At 38.6% G+C, this 25,057-nt stretch overlaps 1 protein-coding gene across 5 annotated transcripts in view; it reads left to right on the top strand.

Annotated features, from left to right (window-relative positions):
* Positions 1-25,057, top strand: part of DIP2B (disco interacting protein 2 homolog B) — a 246,041-nt gene that overhangs the window by 143,550 nt on the left and 77,434 nt on the right. For all 5 annotated transcript variants that reach the window (XM_082421288.1, XM_082421286.1, XM_082421287.1 and 2 more), the window contains exon 3: positions 8,943-9,071. In XM_082421288.1, the coding sequence (XP_082277414.1) occupies positions 8,943-9,071 (129 nt within the window). The remainder of the gene's footprint in view (positions 1-8,942; positions 9,072-25,057) is intronic.

The following is a 25,057-nucleotide window of genomic DNA, read 5'->3' as shown; positions in this document are numbered from 1 at the left end:
ATGATACCTCATTGTAGTTTTGATTTGCATTTCTCTAATGATTAGTGATGTTGAGCATCCTTTCATATGTTTGTTGGCAATCTGTATATCTTCTTTGGAGAAATGTCTATTTAGGTCTTCTGCCCATTTTTGGATTGGGTTGTTTGTTTTTTTGATATTGAGCTGCATGAACTGCTTGTAAATTTTGGAGATTAATCCTTTGTCAGTTGCTTCATTTGCAAATATTTCTCCCATTCCGAGGGTTGTCTATTCATCTTGTTTATGGTTTCCTTTACTGTGCAAAAGCTTTTAAGTTTCATTAGGTCCCATTTGTTTATTTTTGTTTTTATTTCCATTTCTCTAGAAGGTGGGTCAAAAAGGATCTTGCTGTGATTTATGTCATAGAGTGTACTGCCTATGTTTTCCTCTAAGAGTTTTACAGTGTCCGGTCTTACATTTAGGTCTTTAATCCATTTTGAGTTTATCTTTGTGTATGGTGTTAGGGAGTGTTCTAATTTCATTGTTTTACATGTAGCTGTCCAGTTTTCCCAGCACCACTTATTGAAGCGGCTGTCTTTTCTCCGCTCTATATTCTTGCCTCCTTTATCAAAAATTAAGGTGACCATATGTGCGTGGGTTTATCTCTGGGCTTTCTATCCTGTTTCATTGATCTATATTTCTGTTTTTGTGCCAGTACCATGCTGTCTTGATTACTGTAGCTTTGTAGTATAGTCTGAAGTCCAGGAGCCTGATTCCTCCAGCTCCATTTTTCTTTCTCAAGATTGCTTTGGCTATTCAGGGTCTTTTGTGTTTCCATACAAATTGTGATATTTTTTGTTCTAGTTCTGTGGAAAATGCCATTGGTAGTTTGATAGGGATTGCATTGAATCTGTAGATTGCTTTGGGTAGTAGAGTCATTTTCAAAATGTTGATTCTTCCAATCCAAGTACATGGTATATCTCTCCATCTGTTTGTATCATCTTTAATTTCTTTCATCAGTGTCTTATAGTTTTGTCCATACAGGTCTTTTGTCTCCTTACGTAGATTTATTCCTAGGTATTTTATTCTTTTTGTTGCATTGGTAAATGGGAGTGTTTCCTTAATTTCTCTTTCAGATTTTTTGTTGTTAGTGTATAGGAATGTGAGAGATTTCTGTGCATTAATTTTGTATCCTGCTACTTTACCAAATTTACTGATTAGCTCTAGTAGTTTTCTGGTGGCATCTTTAGGATTCTCTATGTATAGTATCATGTCATCTGCAAACAGTGACAGTTTTACTTCTTCTTTTCCGATTTGGATTCCTTTTATTTCTTTTTCTTCTCTGATTGCTGTGGCTAAAACTTCCAAAACTGTGTTGAATAATAGTGGTGAGAGTGGACAACCTTGTCTTGTTCCTCATCTTAGAGGAAATGCTTTCTGTTTTTCACCATTGAGAACGATGTTGGCTGTGGTTTTGTCATATATGGCCTTTATTATGTTGAGGTCAGTTCCCTTTGTGCCTACTTTCTGGAGAGTTTTTATCATAAATGGGTGTTGAATTTTTTCGAAAGCTTTTTCTGCATCTATTGAGATGATCATATGGTTTTTCTCCTTCCATTTGTTAATGTGGTTTATCACATTGATTAATTTGCATATATTGAAGAATCCTTGCATTCCTGGGATAAACCCCACATGATCATGGTGTATGATCCTTTTAATGTGCTGTTGGATTCTGTTTGCTAGTATTTTGTTGAGGATTTTTGCATCTATGTTTGTCAGTGCTATTGGCCTGTAGTTTTCTTTTTTCGTGACATTTTTGTCTGGGTTTGGTATCATGGTGATGGTGGCCTCGTAGAATGAGTTTGGGAGTGTTTCTTCCTCTGCTATATTTTGGAAGAGTTTGAGAAGGATAGGTGTTAGCTCTTCTCTAAATGTTTGATAGAATTCGCCTGTGAATCCATCTGATCCTGGAGTTTTGTTTGTTGGAAGATTTTTAATCACAATGTCAATTTCAGTGCTTGTGGTTGCTTTGTTTATATTTTCTGTTTCTTCCTGGTTCAGTCTCAGGAGGTTGTGCTTTTCTAAGAATTTGTCCATTTCTTCCAGGTTGTCCGTTTTATTGGCATGTAATTGTCTGTAGTAATCTCTCATGATCCTTTGTATTTATGCAGTGTCAGTGGTTGCTTCTCCTTTTTCATTTCTAATTCTATTGATTTGAGTTGTCTCCCTTTTTTTCTTGATGGGTCTGGCTAGTGGTTTATCAATTTTGTTTATCTTCTCAAAGAACCAGCTTTTAGTTTTATTGATCTTTGCTATTGTGTCCTTCATTTCTTTTTCATTTATTTCTGATCTGATCTTTATGATTTCCTTCCTTCTGCTAACGTTGGGGTTTTCTTGTTCCTCTTTCTCTAATTGCTTCAGGTGTAAGATTAGGTTGTTTATTTGAGATTTTTCTTGTTTCTTGAGGTAGGATTGTATTGCTATAAACGTCCCTCTTAGAACTGCATTTGCTGCATCCAATAGGTTTTGGGTCATTGTGTTTTCATTGTCACTTGTTTCTAGGTATTTTTAAATTTCCTCTTTGATTTCTTCAGTGATCTCTTGGTTATTTAGTAGTGTATTGTTTAGCCTCCATGTGTTTCTATTTTTCACAGATGTTTTCCTGTAATTGATATCTAGTCTCATAGCATTGTGGTCGGAAAAGATACTTTATACGATTTCCATTTTCTTAAATTTACCAAGGCTTGATTTGTGACCCAAGATATGATCTATCCTGGAAAATGTTCCATGAGCACTTGAGAAGAAAGTGTACTCTGTTGTTTTTGGATGGAATGTCCTATAAATATCAACTAAGTCCATCTTGTTTAATGTATCATTTAAAGCTTGTGTTTCCTTATTTATTTTCATTTTGGATGATCTGTCCATTGGTGAAAGTGGGGTGTTAAAGTCCCCTGCTATGACTGTGTTGCTGTCGATTTCCCCTTTAATGGCTGTTAGTATTTGCCTTATGTACTGAGGTGCTCCCATGTTGGGTGCATAAATATTTACAATTGTTATATCTTCTTCTTGGATTGATCCCTTGATCATTATGTAGTGTCCTTCTTTGTCTCTTGTAATAGTCTTTGTTTTAAAGTCTATTTTGTCTGATATGAGAATTGCTATCCAGCTTTCTTTTGATTTCCGTTTGCATGGAATATCTTGTTCCATCCCCTCACTTTCAGTCTGTATGTGTCCCTAGGTCTGAAGTGGGTCTCCTGTAGACAACATATATACGGGTCTTGTTTTTGTATCCATTCAGCCAGTCTGTGTCTTTTGGTTGGAGCATTTAATCCATTTACATTTGAGGTAATTATTGATATGTATGTTCCTATTACCATTTTCTTAATTGTTTTGGGTTTGTTATTGTAGGTGTTTTCCTTCTCTTGTGTTTCCTGCCTAGAGAAGTTCCTTTAGCATTTGTTGTAAAGCTGGTTTGGTGGTGCTGAATTCTCTTAGCTTTTGCTTGTCTGTAAAGGTTTTAATTTCTCCATCAAGTCTGAATGAGATCTTTGCTGGGTAAAGTAATCTTGATTGTAGGTTTTTCTCTTTCATCACTTTAAATATGTCCAGCTACTCCCTTCTGTCTTGCAGTTTCTGCTGAAGGATCAGCTGTTAACCTTATGAGGATTCCCTTGTATGTTATTTGTTGCTTTTCTCTTTCTGCTTTTTATATTTTTTCTTTGTATTTAACTTTTGATAGTTTGATTAATATGTGTCTTGGCGTGTTTCTCCTTGGATTTATCCTGTATGGGACTCTCTGTGCTTCCTGGACTTGATTGACTGTCTCCTTTCCCATATTAGGGATGTTTTCAACTATAATCTCTTCAAATATTTTTTCTGTCCCTTTTTTTTTTTCTCTTCTTCTTCTGGGACACCTATAATTCAAATGTTGGTGCATTTAATGTTGTCCCAGAGGTCTCTGAGACTGTCCTCAATTCTTTTCATTCTTTTTTCTTTATTCTGCTCTGTGGTAGTTATTTCCACTATTTTATCTTCCAGGTCACTTATCCGTTCTTCTGCCTCAGTTATTCTGCTATTGATTCCTTCTAGAGAATTTTTAATTTCATTTATTGTGTTGTTCATCATTGTTTGTTTGCTCTTTAGTTCTTCTAGGTCCTTGTTAAACGTTTCTTGTATTTTCTCCATTCTATTTCCAAAATTTGGAATCATCTTTACTATCATTACACTGAATTCTTTTTCAGGTAGACTGCCTATTTCCTCTTCATTTGTTTGGTCTGGTGGGTTTTTACCTTGCTCCTTCATCTGCTGTGTGTTCCTTTGTCTTCTCATTTTGCTTAACTTACTGTGTTTGAGGTCTCCTTTTTGCAGGCTGCAGGTTCATAGTTCCCATTGTTTTTGGTGTCTGCCCCCAGTGGGTAAGGTTGGTTCAGTGGGTTGTGTAGGCTTCCTGGTGGAGGGGACTAGTGCCTGTGTTCTGGTGGATGAGGCTGGATCTTGTCTTTCTGGTGGGCAGGTCCACCTCTGGTGGTGTGTTTTGGGGTGTCTGTGAACTTATTATGATTTTAGGCAGCCACTCTGCTAATGAGTGGGGTTGTGTTCCTGTCTTGCTAGTTGTTTGGCATAGGGTGTCCAGCACTGTAGCTTGCTGGTCGTTGAGTGGAGCTGGGTCTTTGCATTGAGATGGAGATCTCTGAGAGAGCTTTCGCCATTTGATATTGCGTGGGGCTGGGAGGTCTCTGGTGGACCAATGTCCTGAATTCGGCTCTCCTACCTCAAAGGCACAGTCCTGACGCCTGGCTGGAGCACCAAGAGCCTGGCATCCACACAGCTCAGAAGAAAAGGGAGGGAGGGTGGGAGGAATGAAGGAAGGAAGGGAAGGAAGAAAGAATAAAATAAAGTTATTAAAATAAAAAATATATTATTAAAAATAAAAAAGTAATTAAAAAAAAGAAAGAAGAGAGCAACCTAATGAAAAAACAAATCCACCAATCATAACAAGTGCTAAAAACTATAGTAAACAAACAAACAAACAAAAAAAACGGACAGGCAGAACCCTAGGACAAATGGTAAAGGCAAAGCTATACAGGCAAAATCACAGAAAGTAGCATATACATACACACTCACAAAAGGAGAAAAAGGAAAAATATATATATTAAAGAAAAAAAAGGAAGAGAGCAACCAAATCAATAAACAAATCTACCAATGATAATAAGCTCTAAATACTAAACTAAGATAAACATAAAACCAGAAACAAGTTAGATGCAGAAAGCAAACCCCAAGTCTACAGTTGTTCCCAAAGTCCACCCCCTCAATTTTGGGATGATTCGTTGTCTATTCAGGTATTCCACAGATGCTGCTGTACACCAAGTCTACAGTTGTTCCCAAAGTCCACCCCCTCAATTTTGGGATGATTCGTTGTCTATTCAGGTATTCCACAGATGCTGGGTACATCAGGTTGATTGTGGAGATTTAATCCGCTGCTCTTGAGGCTGCTGGGAGAGATTTCCCTTTCTCTTCTTTGTTCGCACAGCTCCTGGGGTTCACCTTTGGTTTTGGCCCTGCCTCTGCGTATAGGTCACCTGAGGGCGTCTACTCTTCACCCAGACAGGATGGGGTTAAAGTAGCAGCTGATTAGGGGGCTCTGGCTCACTCAGGCCAGGGGAGGGAGGGGTACGGAATGTGGGGTGAGCCTTCGTGGGCGGAGGCCAGAGTGACGTTGCAACAGCCTGAGGCGTGCCATGCGTTCTCCCGGGGAAGTTGTCCCTGGATCACGGGACCCTGGCAGTGGCGGCTGCGCAGGCTCTGGAAGAGGAGGTGTGGAGAGTGACCTGTGCTTGCACACAGGCTTCTTGGTGGCTGCAGCAACAGTCTTAGCGTTTCATGCCAGTCTCTGGTGTCCGCACTGGTAGCCGCAGCTCACGTCCGTCTCTGGAGCTCATTTAGGCGGTGCTCTGAATTCCCTCTCCTCGCGCACCCCAAAAGCATGGTCTCTTGCCTCTTAGGCAGGTCCAGACTTTTTCCCGGACTCCCTCCCGGCTAGCTGTGGCACACTAGCCCCCTCAGGCTGTGTTCACGCTGCTAACCCCAGTCCTCTCCCTGGGATCTGACCTCTGAAGAAGCTGGAGCCTCAGCTCCCAGCCCCTGCCCGCCCCAGCGGGTGAGCAGACAAGCCTCTCAGGCTGGTGAGTGCTGGTTGGCACTGATCCTCTATGCAGGAATCTCTCAGCTTTGCCCTCTGCACCCCTGTTGCTGCACTCTCCTCTGTGGCTCCAAAGCTTCCCTCCCGCCCACCCCCTGTCTCCGCCAGTGAAGGGGCTTCCTAGTGTGTGGAAACTTTTCCTCCTTCACAGCTCCCTCCCAGAGGTGCAGGTCCCATCCCTATTCTTTGTCTCTGTTTTTTCTTTTTTCTTTTGCCCTACCCAGGTATGTGGGGAGTTTCTTGCCTTTTGGGAAGTCTGAGGTCTTCTGCCAGTGTTCAGTAGGTGTTCTGTAGGAGCTGTTCCTCAAGTAGATGTATTTTTGATGTATTTGTGGGGAGGAAGGTGATCTCCACGTCTTACGCCTCCCCCATCTTTTTTTTTAAATTAATTAATTTATTTATTTATTTTTGGCTGTGTTGGGTCTTCATTTCTGTGCGAGGGCTTTCTCTAGTTGCAGCAAGCGGGGGCCACTCTTCATCGCAGTACGCGGGCCTCTCACTATCGCGGCCTCTCTTGTTGTGGAGCACAGGCTCCAGTCGCGCAGGCTCAGTAGTTGTGGCTCACGGGACCAGTTGCTCTGCGGCATGTGGGATCTTCCCAGACCAGGGCTCGAACCCGTGTCCCCTGCATTGGCAGGCAGATTCTCAACCACTGCGCCACCAGGGAAGCCCTCCTCCCCCATCTTGAAGCTATCTCTCTAGCTTTTATTATTATAGACCAGGTCCTGGAAAGCTTTTTCTTTAAAGGGCCAGACAGTAAATATTTTAGACTTTGAGGACCATACAGTCTCTGTCACAACTACTCAACTCTGCCTTTACAGAGTGAAAGCAGCCATAGGCTAACAGATGCATGTGGCTGTGTTCTGATAAAACTGTTTATAAAAACAGGCATGGGCTATATAGTTTGTTGACCCCTGTTCTAGAGAAATAAGACTTAACAAATGAAACAAGGTATGAGTATATCAAGAATCAGTACAGGTCTTCTGAGAAATGGCTTATCAAGAGGATTTAGGTTGGTTAAAAACTTCCATTTATAACCCCAGACATTACACTTAAAAGTCTCAGTGTTGAAATTGTTCTGCTCAGATACTTTATAATAAAAATCTCAGCTACTAGGAACCATCAAAAATAAACATTTCTAGATCCATAAAAGCACTTTAATAGGGAGTACCCTAAAATATACTATTCCTTGCCTTCTTAAAAACAGTATATAAAAAATAATCTTTTTTTAAAAAAGGAAACCTTTTTTTATTACATCTTCTGACTTCATGGGTCAGGAGGTTGGGCAGGGCTCAGTGGGGTGATTCTTATGCTCCACATGGTGTCAACTGGGGTCAGTCACTAAGTGCTTTTCACCTGGTCTGAAAGGTCCAAGATGGCTTCAATGACATGTCTGCTGTTTTGGCAGAGGCACGTGGAAGGCTGGGCTCAGCTGGGACTGTGGACTAGAGCTCCTACACCTGGCTTCTCTAGCATGCTAATAACCATTTTTTTAAATTGATATGACTTTGTCATTAAACATCTCAGTTCCTGTAGTACTGTGATTCCGTCAGCCTTTGCTGAGGTTTGTGGGGCTGTTGCTTGCACTCCCCAGACCACTGTGCTTTCAGTCTGCTTTTTTCTTTTTGGGCTTCATAAGCCAATTCTTAGCTGTGGTCTGGAGCAATGCATTTGCTGGATAGGTGACATCTTCCTATAGTGGGCACTTAATTTGCCATGTGAAGGTACCTTTCTGGGCACAGCTAAATGATATTTAAGAAACTTAAAATACTCCTTAAAAGAAGAAGCAAATTCCTGCAATATGCGACAACATGGATGAACCTGGAGGACATGATACTGAGTGAATTAAGCCAGTCACAGAAGGACAAATACTGTATGATTCCACTTATATGAGGAATCTAAAATAGTCAGACTCACAGAAGCAGAGAGTAGAATGGTGGTTGCCAGGGCTTTGGGAGTGGGGGAAATGGGGAGTTGCTACTCAGTGGGTAAAAAGTTTTAGTTATGCAGGATGAATAAGTTCTGGAGATCTGCTGTACGACATCATGCCTATAGTTTACAATGCTGTATTGTACACTTAACAGCTTGTTAAAAGATTATATCTCATGTTAAATATTCTTACCACAATTTAAAAAAAATATGACTTAGGAGCTAACACCATTTGAAAAAAAAGGCAGTAAAATATCAGAACTTAAAGTGTTTTTCTTCTGCTTATTTTACTGCTTATTTTCTCTTCCCCATATTCTTGATAAAACAGTAAATGTTGGGAGGACAGACTATAGGGACAGGCCAGGGACTAGAAAGGGATAAGTTCAATGGTGATTCCAGTTGGAAGAGGGGCTAGTAAGACTTGACTTGAAGGTGTGTTTATACAATAACCACCCTAGTTTTGTTTTAATGATGTTTATTTGGAGTAACTTATCATGGGGAGGCTAAAGCTCCCCAAGCTATGCTTTGTACAACTATGCAGGATTAGGGGGTCATGTACACCCAACCCCACCTGCCATTCTCCCACTTGACCAGTCCTTGGAGTCTCTGGAATGACCTTTTCACTTACTTATATTTCCCATCGCCTGTTGACAATTACAGCTCCAAGATGATTTTTTTTTAGCCTGGATGCCTTTGTATCTTTTTAACGTATGTATATTAAATAAAGCTCTCTGACCCTTTACTGGAGATGGGGTAACAGTACCTACCTCAAAGTGTTGTGGAAATGCTGTAAAGTGCTCAGAAAACATCAGCTATTATTGTCATCTGATAACCATCGTCCAAACTTCCTTTTTAGAAACTGATTCAGCAGTACAGAAAGAACATAGAAACCAGACGCCTGCTCCGTCTGCAGCTCAAACTTCCGCTCCTTCTAAGTACCACCGAAGTCGATCTGGGGGAGCCAGGGATGAACGATACCGATCAGGTGAGAGGGAACTGAAAATTACCAGTGGAACAGTTTTTACTAACTGTAGTGTGAACTGTATATCCTGAGATATATGTTTATTTTTTTTCCCTTGAAGTGCCAACAGGTGTATATTAACTAGTACCTGTTACGTGCCAGGTGTAGTAGATACTCTTATTTGCTGGGGATACAACCCCAAATAAGACATTTCTGCCCTCAAGTTCAGAGGAGTAGCCAGGCAAGTACAAAGGCACTGTGAATAAATAAGAAGGCAGAGGGCTAGGGTCTCATGGGATGGTACTGGGAGAACTCAGTAGGCTGTGTTTGAAGAGACATGTCCTTCTGTGTTTGCCAGAGCTGTTGATTAGTCTCTTGACTGAGGGAGCTGGAACAAAAACTCGACAGTGAAATTTCAGATTGGTAAATTCTTAAACTTTATTTCTTCTCACCCAGGAAAAACCCATGGGAGAGGAAAAGGTGATGTGCTGTGGCTGGCAGTGGGGGCATGCTCCTGCCACACCATGTCCAGCACTGATGAGCAAATATGAATCATAGACCCTCAGCGGGACGTGTGGCATAGTGAGCTCATCCCCTGCCCACCTACTGTCCACTGCACTAGGATAGTCTCTGCAGCATGTTTATTGTTTTAAGAACTAGCAGAATTAAGCCAGAAGACTAACTGGAATGTTATTTTACTCTCTCCAGATTTCTGTCTCCCTTATACCAGCCAAGGTTACCTTATCCTTTTCTTGAATTGAAAAACAGGGTGTATATCAACCCTCTCAGAAACTGCTTTAGAGGAAACGAGGAAAAGGACATGGTTATTTTGTGAGCAGATATTATTAGATATATATTTTCACACACTGGAAGGAAGGAAGGAATGAGAAGTGTTCAATCAGAAAGACTGAGGTTGCATGCCACAACAGAACTTCCCCTTGTACCAAACCCGGTGTTGAGTGATCAGAGGAGGCTTTCTCAGAGAATAAGACATCTGAACCATGTCATGGCAGCCAGACAGAGTTAGGGAAATAGCATCAGATAGTAAACCTGAAAGCAGTTCATTATGACTGAAACTTAGAAAGCAAGGGCCCAGAATGAGGTGGGAGATGAGGCTAGAAAGATGATCAGAGACAAAATCTTGAGGAATCTTGAATACCGTTGAAGGATTTTCAGCAGAGCAGTAACACAGCTTCGTAATCTGTTCTAGTAGCTTGTGCCAGCTGCACAGGGCCTAACATACATAAGAGGTAAATAAATATTTTGGAGAAAGGAAGGAATAAAAGTAGTATTAGTTAGGGAATGGATTAGAGGGAGGTAAGGCTAGAGTTGGAAAAACATATCAGGAGCTCCTGTTTGTCACCAAGACCCCAGCCCGATTTCCCAGCACCTGGTGCTGCTTTTAGAGGCTGGGGCTCGGGTGCAGCAGCAGCAGGTTCTAACCAGTCCAGAAGGGCTCTAGCCTCTACAGCTCTCATCCCTGGCCTTCTGGGAAGATGTTTAGTTTTTGTTTTAACTTTGACTTTCTCTTTGTTTTTACAGCAGATAACAAAAGGATTAGTAAGGAACCCCAAAGAGGATTCTCTACACTATAGGTCCAAGCTGATCACATAGAGAAAAAAGGCTTTAGCCAGCTGATTCAATAGTGTAAAACTTTGATGTACACCTACCAAAACCCAACTATCCTTTTTTTCTTTAATATCCTTATTTATTTATTTGTTTGTTTATTTATTTATTTATTTATGGCTGCATAAGGTCTTCGTTGCGTGCAGGCTTTCTCTAGTTTTGGCGAGCGGGGGCTACTCTTTGTTGCAGTGTGCAGGCTTCTCATTGCGGTGGCTTCTCTCTTGTGGAGCACGGACTCTAGGCATGCGGGCTTCGGTAGTTGTGGCTTATGGGCTCTAGAGCACAGGCTCAGTAGTTGTGACGCACAGGCTTAGTTGCTCCACGGCATGTGTGATCTTCCCGGACCAGGGATTGAACCAGTGTCCCCTGCATTGGCAGGCGGATTCTTAACCACTGCGCCACCAGGGAAGCCCCAACTATCTTTTATACCAATTCTTTCATGTTTACCCCCAATATTAGAAAGTATAGTCTGTGAATCAAACACTGGTTAGCAGACTGTGGAGTCTCTTGGTTAGGTGCAGGGGTATTGAAGAGGGTTTAATAGTTGGGTCTCGGATATTTGTCTCACTGGGACTTTTATTTTTAGGGTAGTAGCGAGAAGAAGGCCAGAGAGGAGGTAAAGTAGGGAACAGAGGTGATTTTAAAACCCCGAAGATATTGAAAGTTATGAGAGTTCTGCAATACTCTCATGAGAGGGGAACATGAAAGAGGAGGCCTGCAAGCATGAATCTTGGCTAAAAATCACATTTTTCCATATGTTAGGATGTGCCCAACTAAATAACAAAGCAAAGCTGAGCACACGCTGAGAATTCTGGCTTCCGTGAGTAAGAAGAAACCAACAGTTGCCGCAGAAGTAGAGCAAATAAGTTGTAGAAATCTATGGGACTTAAACTTCGCCTCTTTGCCACTCCATTCATACGAAGGGTTACGTTTACATGTCATATGCAAAAATAGCTTAAGAATGGAGAGTATGTTTAGAAAAAATTACAAGCATTCAGATTAAAGTGATAGGTACACAGAAAGGGTTTAATATTGATTTCAGTGAGTGTAACTTGAAAATCCTCTCTTATTTGGTGGAGGCTTATTAATACCTACAACATTCAACTAATCATAATCAAATCTAAATAGACTTAGTGTTTCATGTTTCAGACATGGTGTAAAGAGCTTTTATTTATTCGGAGTTTAGATTATCTGCCCTTATTCTGTTCTTTGTGCTTAGCCAAGAGGGTCTGACATTTCAAATACACTCATTTAGTACCTCCTTTACCTGCCCATCAAAGCATGATACACTTTTCTACACACGTGTTACGGTCACAAGTGTAGAAAATACACAGTCAGTGCCTGAGATGGAAAGTCGCTCTGACAACTTCTTTAATGTTAATCTTTTGAGCAACTAGCCACCTCAAACAAAGCAACAAAAACAAAAAAAGGACTTTAAAGGAGCAGTTGTATCACCTTATTCAGCTCAAACGTTAGTGCTGGAAAATGAAACCCAGCATTCTGGTGCTCCTGGCAGAGATGTACAAAGTCAGCCGCGTCTGGGGACTGAACTTCGGAAGTGATTTCTTTATCAAAGATCAAGATGAATTGTATACTGCTGGATGAGTCAAATCCAGCTACAAGAGCTGCCTGTTCTTATCGATAAAGAGGCTTTGCTAACACAGGAACTGTGAACATCTCCTTTTGACACACGTGTATGGGCCAGGGCTTCTCATGTTAGGAAATAAATGGGTGGTTTGATTTGTTCTGTGGTCGATGCTAAGAATCCTTATGGCAGAGAAGAACATGCTCTGTAATTATTACTTATCCAGATATCATGGGCCTTCTAAAGCTTGACTAATGTGAACAAGTCCCTAGTTTTCGCAGGTATGCTCTCGCATGTTTCATGACTCGTGCAGCAGTACTTTTGACTAAAAAGTATGAGCATTTGATGTGCCGTCTTTCTGTTGAGAAAGTGCTTTTTCTCAGTATAAGCGACTATTCATTGGTTTTCCAAGACAGCTAAGTACCATAGTTTCATTTATAAGAAGGACACTTTTCACATTCTAGCATACCTGAAAGCAGGATATCTTTTAAACATTTTTTTTTTTTGGCTGCGCCATGTGTCTTGTGGGATCTCAGTTCCCTGACCAGGGATTGAACCTGGGCCCTCAGCAGTGAGAGCACGGAGTCCTAACCACTGGACTGCCAGGGAATTCCCTCAGGATATCTTTTTTTTTTTTTTTTAATCCTGGAAGATATCTTTTATATAAGGTGGCATCATAGATTCAATAAAATAACAATCTTGATTCAACTAAGTAAACCTCAGGGACACTAAAATAGTATAGTAAATATAAATGCAGTATAAAATTATTTCATTTCAGAGGCAAAAGTAAGTTGGTACTGTGGCCTTAAAAGTAACAGCACAACAGTTTGGCACTATCTTTTAAACTTTAAGTATTCATACACTTTGACCCAGAAATTCTCCTTCTAGGAATTTGCACCTACGTATGTACACAAAAATATATATATACGAAAATGTTTGTTATCATATTGTTCATAATAAATACAATGATTAAATAAGTTATAGTAGGTCCACACAATGGAATTCTGTGAAAGCTAGTTTAAAACTTCTGTGAAGGCTCGTGGAAAAACAATGAGGTTATTAGATTTATTTGTGCAGATATGGAGAGATGTACAAAATACATTTTTAAGTAATAAATACAAGACAGTATGTAGCATATGATCTAAATTTTGTAAATATTAATACTAATAATTGCATATATTATTATGTACACAGATACAGAAATCTGGAAAAATATATACCAAACTATTGAGGTGGGATTATTTCTGGGAAGTGATGAGTCTAGGGAAATTTTTCACTGCAGCATTATATGTGTTTAGGTCTTTAGGTCTTTCCCCAATATGTATATTAATTTTTTCCAGGATTTTTGTTGTGGTGGTAAAATACAAAATGCATATAACAAAATTTATGTATATTAATTTTAAACAAAAAATAACAAAGATTGTTATCTTTTTTAAAATCGAGGTATAATTGACATATAACAAGACATTAGTTTCAGGTATATACCATAATGACTTAATATTTGTCTGTATTGTGAAGTGATCACCACAATAGGTTTCATTAACATCTGTCGCCTTTCATAGTTACAAAAATTTCTTTTTCTTGTGATGACAACTTTTAAGACGTTCTCTCTTAGCAACTTTCAAATGTGCAATACAGTATCATTAACTATAGTCACCATTCCAGCCCATGACTTATTTATTTTATAACTGGAAGTTTGTAAAAGATAGTTTTTAAGATGATATCCCTGGATAAAATATTTAAAGCCTTACATCAGTTGTTCTTAGTGATTTTTACTCTAAGTGCGGATTCTTCTGACTTAATTTTGAGAGCTAAATGCAACAATAACTACCTCTGTCACCTTGAGAACTTTCTTTCTCTGTGCAAATATGATCTCTGTTATGGTGACATTTGCCAAGGTGGCTGCCGCTGGCACATCAGGACCATTTTATTTCTTTAGTAATACACTTCCTCGTACCAAGGAAGATAAATTGAGTTCAGTTCAGATAAGCAAGCATTTATTATAGACCTCCTATGAGTTGAGCACAGTTTAGATGCTAGAGAAACACAGAAGAAAACACAGGACTCCTTTCTTAAACACAGGAATCCTTTATACAAGGTAGAGGCAGCATAGAAGACGGGGTGACAGGGGAAGGAACCCCTGGGCACCAGGCACTGTCAACGGCAGGCTTTGTGGAGGTGGTGAAGTCCAAGCCATTTTGAAGAATGAATAACTGTTTGCTATATAGATATTCCAGGCTAAAGAAACATAATTTGTAAAGGCAGGGGAATGTGAAATGCAAAATTAAAATTTCACTGCCCCTCCCCACCAGCACATAGAGTAGTGCCAAAATTAATGTGATATCCTAATGTTCCAGAACTTAATAGTTGCTGCCTCTGCCATAATTAAAGATGGGAAAGTGATCAGTACCTTAGAAATTGGTAAAAATGGCATGACTACTAATTGGCTTACAGGTAACTCCTTGAATTCTACTTCTTTACTTCAGTGACTCAACCCGCCCACACATCTGCCTTTCAATCTGTCCTCATCTATCTGTCTGTCTGTCTGTCTATAGTAGTGTCCTAGCAGGTAAGGGCACTTGGTGTCTGTTCTGCCTCTGGTCCTTAAAGCCCAGCTGTGCCACTTATGTACCATGTCTTAACCACTTCATAACAACAAGCCAAGGATAGGAGCAGCTACTTAAAAAATGTAAAATAACATTTTCCACTTACCTTTTTGGGAAAGATGACAGAACATGGCCCAATATTGTCCACAGATGTGGGGAAATGGACATTCTGTCACCTCGTTGGTAGAAGTGTTATTTCTTTTATTACTAATGAGACTGGACATTTTAGAATGTTTATTTTCCATTTGTGCTGCCTCTGTAAACTACCTGTCCATTGCCTATGCCTATTTTTTTCTAAGTTGGGTTCTTTTTTTTTTCTTATTTATTTGTAAGAGTTTTTCTAATCCTAGGGATGCTAACATTTAAATTTACTAGAGGTATTAACCAACACAAATAGAAAAGAGAAATCAATTAGAGGTGTAAGAATTAGAAAAGAAGTGAAGCTGTATTTGCAGTTGGTATGATAATTCATTTTAAAAACCCAGGAGAATTGATGACAGAATTAATTTAATGAAATAATTTAGTCAAGTAGCAAGATCTGAAACTAGTATAGAAACCAGTAGCCTTCCTATATGCAAACAATAACTGGTCAAAAGATATAATGGTAGAGCAAACCTCATTTACAAAAGCAATAAAGAAAATAAAACGTATTTAGGAATAAACTTCAGGACTGTGTAAAATCTTTATAAAGGAAACTTTAAAACACCCTGAATGACACAAAGTAGACATGATAAATGGAAAGGCATCCCTTGTTCTTAGATAGGATGATTCAACATCACAAAGATGTTAGGACTCCAAAAATTAGTTTATAAGTTTAATCCAATTCCAATAAAAACACTATCAAGTTTATTTATGGAGCTAGAAAAGATATTTTTGAAGTTCATTTGGAACAATAAACATGTAAGGATAGCTAGGAAACACTGAGAAAGAAAACCTACAAGATATTAAAACATACTCCAAAGACTGTATAATTAAAACAGTGTGGTATGGCATACAAATTGGCAGGCAGACCATTGGAATAGAATAACAAGTTCAGAAATAGACCAAAGTACATCTGGGATTTATTATATGATAAAGATAGCATTGTGAATCACTTGGGTAAAAAAGTACTTTTTAGTAAATGATGCTAGGACAACTGGAAAAAGATGAAGTAAATCCATACCTCACACCACATACAAGCAAAAACTTCAAATGGATCAGAGATCTACATGTAAAAAAGAAACCATATAAGTACCTAAAGAAAATATTAGTCAATTTTTTAATAATCTAAGGTTATGGAAAGTCTATGGGAAGGCTTTCTGAGACTCAAAATCGAGATGTGATACAACGACACAAAAATTTTTTTACTGAGGTAAAAACACATAACATAAATTTACCCTCTTAAAATTTTTAAGTGTACATTATATTGTTAACCATATGCACATTGTTGTACAACAGCTCTTTAGAACCTTTTCATCTTGCATGACCGAAACTTTATACCCGTTGATCAACAGCTCTGTTTCTCCCTCCCGCAGCCAACCACCATTCTACTTCCTACATCTATGAATTTGAGTACTTTAGATACTTCTTATATGTGGTATATATTTGTTTTGTGTGTGTGTGTGACTGGCTTATTTCACTTAGCATGTCAATGTTGTGGCATATGACAGGATTTTCTTCTTTTTTAAAGCTGAGTAATATGCTATTGTATGTATATACCACATTTTCTTTATTCATTCATCCACTCATGAACATTTAGGTTGCTTCCACCTCTTGGCTATTGTGAATATGCTGCAATGAACATGGTTCTGCAAATATCTCTTCAAGACCCTGCTTTCAGTTCTTTTAGATATATACCTCAAAAGTAGGATTGTTTTGGGTAGTTCTATTTTTAATTTTTTTGTGGAACCTCCATACTGTTTTCCATAGCAACTGTAACATTACAGTTGCACCAACAGTGCACAAAGTTTCCAATTTCTCCACCTCCCTGCCAACATTTGTGATTTTCTGTTTTTTTGGTTTTTTTTAAAGTGGCCATTTTGTCTTCTTTGGAGAAATATCTGTTCAAATCCCTTGCCCATTTAAAATTGGGTTATTTGAGATTTTGTTGTTGTTATTGAGTTGTAGGAGTTCTTTACATATTCTACTTATTAACTCCTTATCGAGTATATGGTTTGCAAATATGTTCTCTGATTCAATAGGTTGCCTTTTGTTTCCTTTGTTGTGCAGAAGTTTTAAAGTTTGGTGTAGTCCTATTTCTATTTTTTGCTTGGATGTCCAAGCAAATTATTACCCATTCCAAGGTCATGAAGTTTTTTCCCCTGTGTTTTCTTCTAGGAGTTTTATAGTTTCAGGTCTTATGTTTAGGTCGTTAATTCATTTTGATTAATTTTTGTATGTGGTGAAAGATAAGGGTCCAACTTCATTCTTTTCCATATGGATATTCCAGTTTCTCCAGCATCATTTGTTTCTGTCAAGACTATCGTTTCCCCATTGTATAGTCTTGACACCCTTGTTGAAGACTGTTTGACCATATACACCAAGGTAATTTCTGGGCTCTCCGTTCGTTCCATTGTTCTACATGTCTGTCTTGATGCCAATATCATGGTCTTGGTTACTGTAACTTTGTAATATGTTTTGAAATCAGGAAGGGTGAAGCCTTTAGCTTTGTTTTTCTTTCTCGAGATTGTTTTGGTTATTTGGAGTCTTTTGAAATTCCATATGCATTTGGGAATTTTGTTTTTTTATTTCTTCAAAAAGTGCCACTGGGATTTTGATAGAAATTGCATTAAATCTCTAGATTGCTTTGGGTAATATGGACATTTTAACAATATTAAGTCTTCTAACCCATGAACATGGGATGTCTTTCCATTTATTTTTGTCTCCTTTTATTTCTTTCATCAATGTTTCATAGTGTACACATCTTTCACCTCCTTGGTTATGTTTATTCCTAAGTGTTTTATTCTTTTTGATGCTATAGTAAATAAGATTTCTTTTTTACTTCCTTTTCAGATGATTTGTTTTTAGTGTTCAGAAATACAACTGATTTTTGTATGTTGATTTTCTATCCTGCAATTGCTGAATTTGTTTATTAGTTCTAACAGTTTTTTTTTTTTCTAACAGTTTTTTTATATGTGAGATCTTAAGGGTTTCCTACATATAACATCATGTCCTCCACAAACAGAAACAGTTTTACTTCTTCTTTTCCAATTTGGATGCATTTTATTTCTTTTTCTTACCTAACTGTTCTGGCTATGATGTCCAGTACTGTGTTGAAAGACTGTGAGAGTGGGCATCCTTGCCTTATTCCTGATCTTAGGAGGAAAAGCTTTCAGCTTTTCACTGTTGAATATGATGTTGACTGTGGGCTTTTCATGTATGATCATTATTATCTTGAGCTAATTTCCTTCTGTTCCTGGTTTGTTGCATGTTTTTTTTTTATTTTTTTATTTATTTTTATTTTTTATTTTTTTTGTTGTTGCATGTTTTTATCATGAAAGGATGTTAATTTTGTCAAATACTTTTTCTGCATCTGTTGAGATGGTCATATGAGTTTTGTCCTTTGTTCTATTAGAGTTTTACAGTTATTGAGTTGAATTTGTTCACATTTGTTTAATCAGCTTAGGTATGGTATGTACGGTCTTTTTAATGGTCATGCTGTATGGTCCTTTAAATATGCTGTTGAATTTGGTTTGTTAGTATTTTGTTCAGGATTTTTCCATTAATATTCAGGGATATTGGTGTGTAGTTTTCTTTTCTTGTAGTATCTTTGCCTGGCTTTGGTATCAGGATAAGGCTGGCCTTATAAAATGAATTTGGAAGTGTTCCCTCCTCTTCAGGTTTCTGGAAGAGTTTGAGAAGAATTGGTGTTAATTCTTCTTAAAGTGTTTTGTAGAATTCTCCAGTGAGACCTGGGGTTTTCTTTTTTGGAACGTTTTTGATTACAGAGTCAGTCTCCTTATTAGTAATTGGTCTGTTCTGATCTTTTGTTTCTTCATGATTTAATCTTGGTAGGTTATATATTTTCTAGGGACTTGTCCATTTCTTTTAGGTTATCCAATTTATGGTGCATAATTATTCAGTGTCTTATAATCTTTTTTATTTCTATGGCATCAGTTGAAGTATTTCCTCTTTCATTTCTGATTTTAGTTATTTGTCTTCTCTCTTTTTTCTTAATCTAGCTAAAATTTTGTCAACTTTGTTCATCTTTTCAAAAAATTAACTCTTATTTTTGTTGATTGTTTTCAATTGTTTTTTTTAATTCTCTATTTTGTTTATTTCTACTCAAATCCATGTTATTTCCTCCTTTTGCTAACTTTGGTTTTAGTTTGGTCTTTTTTTTTTTTTTTAATTTTATTGCATTTTTATTTATTTATTTATTTATTTTTAAATTTATATTTATTTTTGGCTGTGTTGGGTCTTTGTTTCTGTGCGAGGGCTTTCTCTAGTTGTGGCAAGTGGGGGCCACTCTTCATCGCGGTGCGCGGGCCTCTCACTGTTGCGGCCTCTCTCGTTGTGGAGCACAGGCTCCAGACGCGCAGGCTCAGTACTTGTGGCGCATGGGCCTAGTTGCTACGCGGCATGTGGAATCTTCCCAGACCAGCGCTCGAACCCGTGTCCCCTGCATTGGCAGGCAGATTCTCAACCACTGCGCCACCAGGGAAGCCCTAGTTTGGTCTTTTTTGAGTTCCTGCAGTTGTGCATTTAGGTTGCTAATTTGAAATCTTCCATAAATTTTTTTTTAAAAAACGTTTGCATGGCAATAAACCACTGCAAACAATATCAAAAGACAAATGACAAACTGAAAGAAAATATTTCTAACATATCTCAGAGATAAAGGGCTAATATCCTTTATATATGAAAAACTTTTAAAAATCAAGGGAAAATAAACTGAGAATCCCAATGGAAGAATGGTAAAGTGACATGGACATCCACTTCACTTTCAAACAAACAAATATTAAATGGCTCTAAAATCCTCTGTAAAGATGTTTAATCTCACTAATGATAAAAGAGGTGCAAATTTAAAGTATACTGAGGGAATTTCCCTGGCAGTCCAGTGGTTAGGACTCCACGCTTCCACTGCAAGGGGCATGGGTTCGATCCCCGGTTGGGGAACTAAGGTCTTGCATGCCGCACAGTGCAGCCAAAAAAACAAAAAATAAAATAAAATAGTACCATTTCTCAGCCATTGAACTGGCAACAGTGAAAAGGTAGATAACAACACTCTGAAGGTGAGGCTATGGGGAAATAGGCACACCTATACATTGCTGATAGTACTACAATATGACAAAGCTCTTTCAGAGGGGAATTTGGCAAGATGTAACAAAATGTAAAATGTATTCAATTTTTGATTTAGGAGTCTCACTTGTAAGACTTTATCCTGAAGATATATTGTCATCAGTATAAAAATACATTTGCACAAGGCTGTTTGTTGTATCATTATTTGTAATTGTAAAATATTGGAAACACTTAAATGCTCACACATAGGATAGTAGTAGAATAAACTGTGGTATACAATGGAGTGCTATCTATGCTGCTTTAAAGAATGAAAAAGATCTCTAGTAGCTGATACAGAATGAATTCCAGGATATATTGTTAAGTGAAAAAAGCATAGTGCAAAAAAGTATATATTGTATGCTACCTTTTGTGTATGAAAGACAGGGATATGAGAAAATATGGTTATTTGTTGCAAAAAGAAATATAGGCAGGATAAATCAATAAGGAGATTGGTTACCTATAGAGAAGGTGGAATTGGGGTAGAAGTGGTTATTGGGGGTAGTGACACATCTTTAAGTTTACCTTTTGGTATAGTTTTGACTTTTGGAACCATGTTAATTAAAGAAAAACTGTATCTTTACTCACACTATTCCTGACATCTAGTGTGTGGGTTTTCCACACTGAGCAATTCTCCAGTTCTCTGCAGACACCAACTAAGTATCCTACAATTTAATTCAATTTTGACATTAGCTACCTGGAGTTAGTGCAGACCCCACAGGCTCATTCCCACAAGACTCTCCCCAACTTTAGACGCCAATCACAAGTACAGATTTTCCTCGACTTACAATGGGATTACATCCCAATAAACCTATCATAAGTTGAAAATATTGTAAGTTGAAATGCATTTAATACATGTAACCTACCGAACGTCATAGCTTAGCCTGATCTGCCTTAAACGTGCTCAGAGCACTTACGTTAGCCTACAGTTGGGCAAATGGAATGGCTGTATGGTTACAGAATCGTTGTAAGTGTATCAGTTGTTTACCTTTGTGACCTTGTAGCTTGCTGCCACTGCCTGGCATCACGAGAGAGAATCATACCCAGGAAAAGATAATTCAGAATTCGAAGTATGGTTTCTATTGAATGCATGTTGCTTTTATACCGTTGTAAAGTCAAAAAATCATAAGTTGAATTATCATAAGTTGGGGACTGTTTGTAGTGGGTGCTCACATTACCCATACTTCTGTCCATCTTGGCTACAGGTGAAGATTCCCACAACCCCCTCCTCAGGTTTGATTATTTGTTATAACGGCTCACCGAACCCAGGGAAATACTTCACTTAATGTTACCAGTTTATTATAAAGGATACAAATGATCAACCAGCTAAAGAGGTACATAGGGCAAGGTCCAGAAGGGTCCCAAACCCAAGAGCTTCCATCCCTGTGGAGTTTAGGGTACACCACCCTGCTGGCACAAGCATGTGTTCACCAACCGAGAAGCTCTCCAAACCCCTTACTTCAGGGTTTTTTATGAAGGCTCCATTACCTAGGCATGCTTGACTAAATAATTGGCCATTGGTGATTAGCTCAATCCCAAGTCCCTTTCCTCTCCCCAGAGGATGGAGCGTGGGGCTGAAAGTTCTAAGCTTCTAGTCATGACGTAGTCTGTCTGGTGACCAGCCCCCACCCTGAAGCGATCCAGGAGCCCACAAAGAATTGCCTCATTAGAACAAAAGACATTCCTGTCACTCGGGAAATTACAGGCTTTTAGGAACTCAGTGTCAGGAACCCAAGCAGAGACCAAATGTATATTTCTTATTGTGTCACATAATGTTTAATCCACACTTTGGAAAGGACCTGTGGGATACAAAGAAAAACAAATGAACCTAACAGTATTACTCAACAGAATAATATAACCACCAAAGGGGGGAGGGGTGAGAACTAACCCAAATAGCTTTTTTTTTTTTTTTAATATTTATTTATCTTTGGCTGCATTGGGTCTTCGCTGCTGCGCGTGGGCTTTCTCTAGTTGCGGCGAGTGGGGGCTACTCTTCATTGCGGTGTGCGGGCTTCTCATTGCAGTGGCTTCTCTTGTTGCGGAGCATGGGCTCTAGGCGCGTGTGCTTCAGTAGTTGTGGCTTGCGGGCTCTAGAGCGCAGGCTCAGTAATTGTGGTGCATGGGCTTAGTTGCTCTGCAGCATGTGGGATCTTCCCAGACCAGGGCTCGAACCTGTGTTCCCTGCATTGGCAGGCGGATTCTTAACCACTGCACCACCAGGGAAGCCCCCCAAATAGCTTTTTGAACACAGTACTTTAGTCTAAAGACAAAAAGAACTCAAACAGATATTGAACTCTAGTTAGATTTATCTTTCATAGGAATTTTGAAACTACTTTCTGTGTATTGTGGCATTGAATGAATGAGTAAAATATATTGATTATACTGTGAACCAGGTGTTTTACTGTTAGAGAAGGAAATTTACAAATGGAAAGGGGAAGATTGGAATGAATTCTGTGGTGTTGAATTGGAATTGTAGGTATTAATATGAACTCATGGTTTTTAATATAGATGAAAATAGATATAGATACATATGTGTGTATATTGGTTTATGTTTATATTCCTTTATCCACTGAAAGGGCTTAGAAGAAAGACCCCAATAGCAGTGAGCACTCCTAGTTCTAGGATCTTGGTTTCTAAATACCATTCTTCACTAAGAGGAGCCAGAGCTCCTTGGAGAAATGTATAATTCCAGTGCTGGAGCAGGGAACATACCAGATGAGCATGTATCATCTTGTACCACGAAACAAAGAACATTCAAAGTGACCAGAATACATCAAAAGGACATAAGAAGTGGTTTGAAGGGGCTTCTGTTGGCCAAAACTGGGATATATGAGCATCAAAATAAGTAACGATAGTAACAGACTAGTCATGGAATAAAATGAGAATTGATAGGTCCAAATATAAATAAATAAATGGTGATATAAATAAATAAATAGTGGAGAAAGGAAAGCTTTTTCTTATAAGAGAATACCAGCTAATAAATACAGAAGGAATGATGGAGTTATGAAACCACCATTTTGTAACCATTATAATAATTGATTCAGCCAAGAATTATCAATGAATGCTGAAACTAGTGGGTGAAAGTTTAAGGAAGTATGTAACATTTACATAGTCTCAAAAGTATTAACCCATAAATTATTTATTAATTACACAAAGGAAAGAATAGTAACTTACAGTAGATTAACTTAGCAGACACCATCTTAACTAAGTAAAGTCATTATTACCAGTAACAGGGCAGATGCATCTTGATATCTTGTTTCAGGAAGATACATTACTTCTGTGGTATTCCTGCCAAAATGCATAACCTGAATCTAATTATGAGGAAATATCAACAAACCAAAATTAAGGGACATTCTACAGTATAACTAGTCTGTACAAAAATGTTAAGGTAATACAAGACAGAAGTTGAGAAACTGTTACAGATTATAGGATGATAAAGAGACATGACAACTAAATGTAATGTGTGATTCTGTATAGTGTCCCGGATCAGGAAAAAAGGGGGAAAATTGTAGATGACATTATTGGGACAGTTGACTAAGTTGGACTATGGGTTATGGGTTAGGTAATAGTTTGTATCAATTTTGAATTTCTGGATTTTGATAAGTGCACTGTGGCTATATAAGAAAAAAATCCTTCTTCTTAGGAAATACGTCTCAGCAGTTGTTGGAATTAATCCTAAAGAAATAGGATTAGACATATGTGCTAAAATGAAAATACTGAATTATTCTTATGGATAGTTGTATGAATAGTAGCAAAAATTTGGAAACACAGTTACTTAAATAAATCATGGCACATTTATACAGTGAAATACTACACAGCCCTTTAAAATTATGTTGTAGATCTGCATTTACATAGAAAGATGTTTCTAGTTATATTAGTGAAGGTTTTTGGGTTGCATGAAATAGGATAACTCAGTCTAGCTTAAATGGCTGGGGTAGTTTATAGAAGCAAAGGAACAGCTGAGAAATCCCTAGGAAAGGAGAGACAGCTCTGGGGATCTCAACCTTGAAGTTCAAGAACTTTCCTTCTTTCTAGGGCACTGCCATTCAAGTGACTCCACTCTAGGAGCTGTGGTTTCTTTCTTTCTTTTTTTTTTTAAATAACACCTAGATCAGAACTTGAATTTTTTTTTTTAATTTTTTTTCTGTGAGAGTGATTCCTTTTTTTTTTTTTTAATTTAATTAATTTATTTATTTTTGGCTGTGTTGGGTCTTTGTTTCTGTGAGAGGGCTTTCTCTAGTTGCGGCAAGCGGGGGTCACTCTTCATTGCGGTGCGCGGGCCTTTCACTGTCGCGGCCTCTCGTTGCGGGGCACAGGCTCCAGACGCGCAGGCTCAGTAGTTGTGGCTCACGGGCCTAGTTGCTCCGCGGCATGTGGGATCTTCCCAGACCAGGGCTCGAACCCGTGTCCCCTGCATTGGCAGGCAGATTCTCAACTACTGTGCCACCAGCGAAGCCCAGAGCTGTGGTTTCTTGATTCAGAGTTTCAATTCCCCCCTCTCCCCAAAATGATCCGATTGGTCCAGCTCTTACAAGGGACAGGCTTTTAAAAGTCATTTGCTTATGTAGATTGGGCCCATTCCATGAGAATAGGAAATCACTGTGATCCAGGAAGCAACCTCAGATGTTATCTACCTCGGTAGGATTTTATGAGTTAAAAAATCAAAGCACAGTACAAAATACTGTGTATAGTATGATCCTATTTTGTACAAGTGTAGATTGAGTTTTGGGATGGGAGTGGAGAATCAGGAGTTCTGCCTGGATATGCTATTTTGCGATTCCTATTAGACATTCAAGGGGAGAGCTGAATTCTTTTGTGGCCAGAGTGGCAAACAAGTACCATCAGCCCTTATATTTTCTAGATCAAAATCAGCCCTCTCTTCCTGTGGTATAGAACTGAGGAGTCTCAGCCCCTTTTCAGACAGCTAAGCAAATCCTAAG

This window comes from Balaenoptera physalus, assembly GCF_965194825.1.
Source record: "Balaenoptera physalus genome assembly, chromosome: 13".
Taxonomy (NCBI): Eukaryota; Metazoa; Chordata; class Mammalia; order Artiodactyla; family Balaenopteridae; genus Balaenoptera; species Balaenoptera physalus.
This window is presented reverse-complemented; position numbering and strand designations above follow the sequence as displayed.